This window comes from Rhizophagus irregularis, chromosome 25, assembly GCF_026210795.1.
Source record: "Rhizophagus irregularis chromosome 25, complete sequence".
In the NCBI taxonomy this organism is placed as follows: Eukaryota; Fungi; Glomeromycota; class Glomeromycetes; order Glomerales; family Glomeraceae; genus Rhizophagus; species Rhizophagus irregularis.
In genome coordinates this window covers 2,425,644-2,431,315 of record NC_089453.1, presented here as the reverse complement: position 1 = coordinate 2,431,315, position 5,672 = coordinate 2,425,644, and the positions used below count along the sequence as shown (strand labels likewise).

Sequence of the window (5,672 nt, the reverse complement as noted above, 5' to 3'; positions counted from 1 at the left end):
ATATCAATATCAATATCAATACAATATCAATACAAATATTAATATCAATATCAATATCAATATCAATAATATAAAAACGTACCCTATACTTAGCTAACCAAATTAGTAAAATTTTCCTTCCTTTCCAGGATAGCACGATTAGCATAACAACCAATTATAAGGACTATCACTATTAAAATAAAGAACACCTGATATTGTTAACTATATAGCGTGATCTGTATATGGTATCAATTAGGTAAATGAAAACAATATCATGTAATAATCTTGATACTGTTTGGCTTTATCACTTTCTAAGACAAAATCTCTGTTTAATCAGGAAATTTATGTTGTAATAAAAAATAAGGTACGTTATATTTATTTTGCAAAGTTAGGTAACTCCTAAGTTCAATGCATTTTGGTTTAGAAGAATTACTTTGGTAACCAATCCATTGATCTCATTTTGGGCACCCTAATTTTATACAAGTCTGCTAATTCTGGAGGAGAAATTGGCTACATACCTTCTTTTATCACTAAATAAAATTGATGCACTACTAATAATTTCTTTTTATAATAGGCAAGTGAAGAACAATATTACATGTGATAATATTAATACTGTTTAGTTTTATCACTTTCTAAGGCATAATCTCTGTAATAAAAAATAGGCATGTCATTTTTTATTTTGCAAAGTTAGGGTAACTCTTAAGTTAAGTTTCCAATCAGATTTAAATAACAAGAATACTAAAAAAATTACTCTTCAAGTTAAACAAAAAGGAGAACTAATACTGAAAAAATTACTTCAAATTAAACAAAAAGGAGAACTAAAGAGTAATGAGATGATAATGCCAAAATTTACCTAATGGTAAGTTATAATATTTCTTTTTGTATTTATATATATATATATTATATATTGTTAAATAATATTTAATAATTAGGCTGTTCCAATTTAATTGTTTGTTTAATGTCCAGACCTTTTTATAAAATTAAGGGAGGAGGGAGGCTTAAGTTAAACAAACTAAATAAATAAACATAGGAAAATTTGAAAATTTCAGGCAAAATTTAAAGGGAATATTTATCACTATATGTTTATTAGCTTTTAAATTTTTTCAAAAATAGAGGGGGTATTTAATAACAGATAATATGTGTTTATTAGATCTCAAATTTTTTAAAAAATAGAGAGGGGTGGGGGACATTAAATAAATAATCAAACTGGAACAGCCTTACCCACTAGAATACTAGAAGTAACAAAGCCAAATACAAAATAAGAATAACTTAGTATATAGACAAGCTGTTGATGATGCACTTCTTGTTGCCTTAGTATATGAAAATCTTATTGCAGTTAATAAATATTATTCTTTTTATTAAAATTCTAAAGGCTTCTCTTCTTTTAAGATTACAAATGTTTTTATCATTAGCAAATAACCTGTATTTCAAGCAATTGTAGAAAAACTTATTTCCATTTAAGTATTGTATTTTATTCAAGTAAAGAAGATAATAATATTATTTTAGGACTTATTAACAGTAATCAGAAAATAATTTTGGTATATATTTGAACTTGAAAATCTAGATAAAATACTTAAAATGAAGAATATGTATTAAAAAGATCATATATATTGTAGGTGGAAATGGAATCCAGTGGATTCTGAATCCACATAATGTGAATTTCAGATCTCATATTAACTTATGTGGAAATAGAATATTCCGTTTTCACATAAATCACTTATATGTAATAATAGAATTTTTTAGGAATAGTTATTTAGGCGACACAAAGTGGTAAAAATGGTTTTCATAGTCCGGCCGGGTCAGTTTTTGTTAGGTCTTAAAAAAAAATTTTTATATTGTTACTATGCCGGGTGAGAATTTTTTAAAAATTGAAAAAAAATTTCACATATAAAATTTTTGAAAAAAAAATTAAAAGCCGGGTTGCCGGGTTATTGATGAAATTTTTATATTATGAAAACCATAAAATCAAGTTTGTATGGCCTTAATTATAGAATACGAAATCTTACATTTTATTAAAATTTATTATCTTGACTATTCTCTATTTAAACATTTATTACTATGTGGATGACAACTACTTCCACATGCCCTATAAAAAGTATTATACTTAAAATATATTTAAAATATATTTGAAATATACTTAATTTAAAAATTGCAAAATACTTAAAATATATTTTTAATATATCTAAAATATACTTAAAATTATCTTAAAACATATGTCTAATATATTTAATTTTTGCCCATATACTTAAAATATATTTAAATTATATTTAAATTAAAATTTAAGTATATTATAAGACTATTATAAGTATATTTTTTATGTATTTAAAATATACTTAAAATATATTATAAAATATATTATAAGTATATTTTAAGTATGTAAAAAATATATCTATACACAGTGAAATTCGATAAACCGGATCTATCAGTTCCACTAAAATTATCTGGTTTATCGGGATATCCGGTATAGCGAAAAAATTTCGATATATTGGAAATCTATTATACTGAATTTTTTTAAAAAATTCATGCTAATAAAATTAATATGCACTATATTTTAATTTTTCATCTTAGTTTTAAGTTGAAAATGAATATAAAATATTTTTAATTGAATATATAAGTAATACATAACTTCAGCCAGAATTAAGATTTACCGCATCACGTTACTTAAATTTTATTGGTTAATGATCACGTGCCTAGGTTTATCGAATCATTTTTACTATAGCTGGTTAGAAAATTGATCCGTTATATCGAATATCGAGCTTTTACTAGTAAACTCCGGTATATCAAAACTATTTTAATATACATGATTTGGTTCCAGCAAAAAAGTCCGGTTTAGGGCCAAATCCGGTTTATCAAAGATCCAGTTTATCGAATTTCACTGTGTACTTAAATTTTGATTTAAGTATAATTTAAGTATATTTTAAGTATTTTGGCAAAAATTAAATATATTAGAAATATATTTTAAGATAATTTTAAATACATTTTAAGTATATTATAAGTATTTCGCAATTTTTAAATTAAATATATTTTAAGTATAATTTAAATATATTTTAAAAAGTTTTTAATTTTATTTTAAATATAAATACTTTTTATAGGGATGGTAAGTTAGAGCGTTTACATTTACAAACATTTTTTACATTTTCCCTTACAATTGCTTTGGACCCTAGTTATAGCTGATGTAGACTGCATTCTTGCAGCTTCTCTTACACTAATAATATCACTTTGACAATTTTCAAGTTTTCTATATTCATTAGGTCCTAGTGGCATAAGTTCATTTGCGCTAAAAGAAATATCAAGTATACCATTTTTGCATTGTAATTTATACGTTTGATCTGAATACTTTTTACATCGATCAATACTATTTCTGTCAATTCTTGGTATTGCAAGACACACATAGTCATTAATTGAATATTCAAGTGGATGCTTATTATTCTTTAACATTTGATCTTTCATTTGGTTTCTATAATTAACAAGTGACTTGTTAGCATAATCACAAAAAAGTTGATGATGTGATTGTGTATTTAGACTATAAAACAAATAGAAACCATTTAATATTGTTTAGTTTCAATAAAGATTAGAATAGAAATCAAATTTTTATTATATTATTTTTATCTTACTTTATGATTTTTTCGTCTTCTATATTTCTTTTGTCGAATATAGGAATTTTCTTAATCATCCTTACCAATAGTACTTGTACTAGTAAGTATTGTATCCTATATATAAAGTAAATTAAATTAATATAAATTAAAATAAAATTATAAAATAAATAAATATTTTAACTTGCCATTGATAATATTAATTGGCTATCATCATCCAATATATAATTATGATTATTATTTTCCCATTCTTGTATTGAACTCTCTTGCTATATAATAAACATTATAAATTTTAAAATTAAAGCAAAATTAAATGGAATTGTGAAATTTTCACCGGTGATGATTTTCACCGGTCATGTAATCATGTGATTACTTATGTTACACAACATAACATATATTTATCATATTTATGAAATTTGTTTTTGCTTTGCTTGCTTTGCTTTTCTTTTAATATTTTATGTGTTTTTAATACAAAAAATATTACTTTTGTTACACTATTAAACCAGGACCCCGAAAAATACATAAAAAGGTCACATTTGAGTTTGCTTAAAAAGAACCTAAATTTTCATGAAAATCTTGCCTTTTTTAGATAGTGCTGGCCTAAATTTTATTGTCCATTTTGATACTGGCTAGCATTATCATAATTCCGGCCCTGAAAAGTTGCTTATTTTAGGCCAAAATCTTGCCGATCATTTATGACTTCCATATGTATTTTTTGGGGTCCTATTAAACCCATAGGAGTATATTTCAATTTCATAAAGTTAGATATAATATTTATGAAAAAAAAAAACACATTTAAATATTTGTTTTTCTGTTTACCAAATTCAAAGTGTAATTTCAACACTTTAGTCAAATGATATCATCTTTCTTTATTAAGTGAAGGTCGTTCAGCGAGGTTGAAACTAGTTGTATATAAAATTTCATGGATGTAAGTATAATACTTGTGGAAAGAATTACATTTTTCATAATGGTACTAACTTTTGAATTTTTTTTTTTATTTGTGAACTTCAGAGTGTAATTTCACCACTTTAGTCAAATGAAATCGTTGTTCAGCAAGATTAAAACTAGTTGTGTATCAAATTTCATGAGTGTAAATGTAATACTTTTGGAAAAAATTGCATTTCTCATAATGGTATTAACTTTCAAATTTTTTTTTTCTGTCTATTAAATTTAAAGTGTAATTTCCTTACTTTGGTCAAATAAATTAAGTTTTTTTATTAAGTAAAACATGTTCAATATTTAAAAAAACTACTTACATTCAATTTTTTTTCTCGGTAAAAATTTGCAAAAAAATTTTTTATAATTCTGGCTAAATCATAATTTCTGCCAACATTAATAACGGTGAAAGTCACCACTGGTGAGATTTAGCAATACCCAAATTAAATTATTAAACAAAAATAACAAATATCTACCAAATTAATTTGAATTTCTTGTTCCTTATTTTCATCCATATAATTTTCTGGCTCTATAAGATCCTTAAGAAAAGTTATCTGGTAATGCCTTTTCATCAGCAATATTTTGTTTATGTGAATCATCAAGTATTGAAAAATGGCACATGGGATCTTTTCCAAATACAAATGAGTAAGGAGATTTACCAGTTGCACGAACAGTTTGAACATTCATTGCATCTAAAAATAATAAATCAATTAATTTTATATAGTTTTAACCATATAATATACAAATCTTATATATAATTAAAGGCAATCCTTCTATCCAATTATTTGTATTATTATCTTCCATCTATTTTCCAAGCTTAGTTTGCAGAATACCATTAGCTATTTTGACTAAACCCTGTGATTGAGGGTGCCTTGGACGTCCATTTATGATATGTACTTCTGGCCAAAAGGTTAATAACTCAACAATAGGCCAGTTCATTTCTGATTGTTCGGGTTTTTGATTGCAAAATCTGTTAGCCAATCTGAACATATAATCAAAATCAAAATTGAGTACACTGATCATTGGTTGCAAAAAAATTTCAAATAACCAATCAGCCCATTTGTTTTTGTTGTGCTTTGCCTATTTTAAAATATGATCAAAAAAATTCCACCTTTTTTTAGTTTGGGAAAACCAGGTCACTAATTGAGTTATACCAATTTATTA

At 24.6% G+C, this 5,672-nt stretch overlaps 2 protein-coding genes across 2 annotated transcripts; both read right to left on the bottom strand.

Annotated features, from left to right (window-relative positions):
- Positions 1-3,096: 3,096 nt before the first annotated feature.
- Positions 3,097-3,652, bottom strand: OCT59_016986 (uncharacterized protein; the record flags this gene model as incomplete). Its single annotated transcript, XM_025326881.1, has 2 exons — positions 3,097-3,502; positions 3,594-3,652. 2 exons carry the CDS (start codon positions 3,650-3,652, stop codon positions 3,097-3,099), a joined length of 465 nt encoding a protein of 154 aa, XP_025173922.1.
- A 1,396-nt stretch (positions 3,653-5,048) lies between these two features.
- On the bottom strand, positions 5,049-5,447 carry OCT59_016985 (uncharacterized protein; the record flags this gene model as incomplete). The annotated part of the gene is made up of 2 exons (XM_025326882.1): positions 5,049-5,200; positions 5,342-5,447. 2 exons carry the CDS (start codon positions 5,445-5,447, stop codon positions 5,049-5,051), a joined length of 258 nt encoding a protein of 85 aa, XP_025173923.1.
- Between the last annotated feature and the right edge of the window lie 225 nt (positions 5,448-5,672).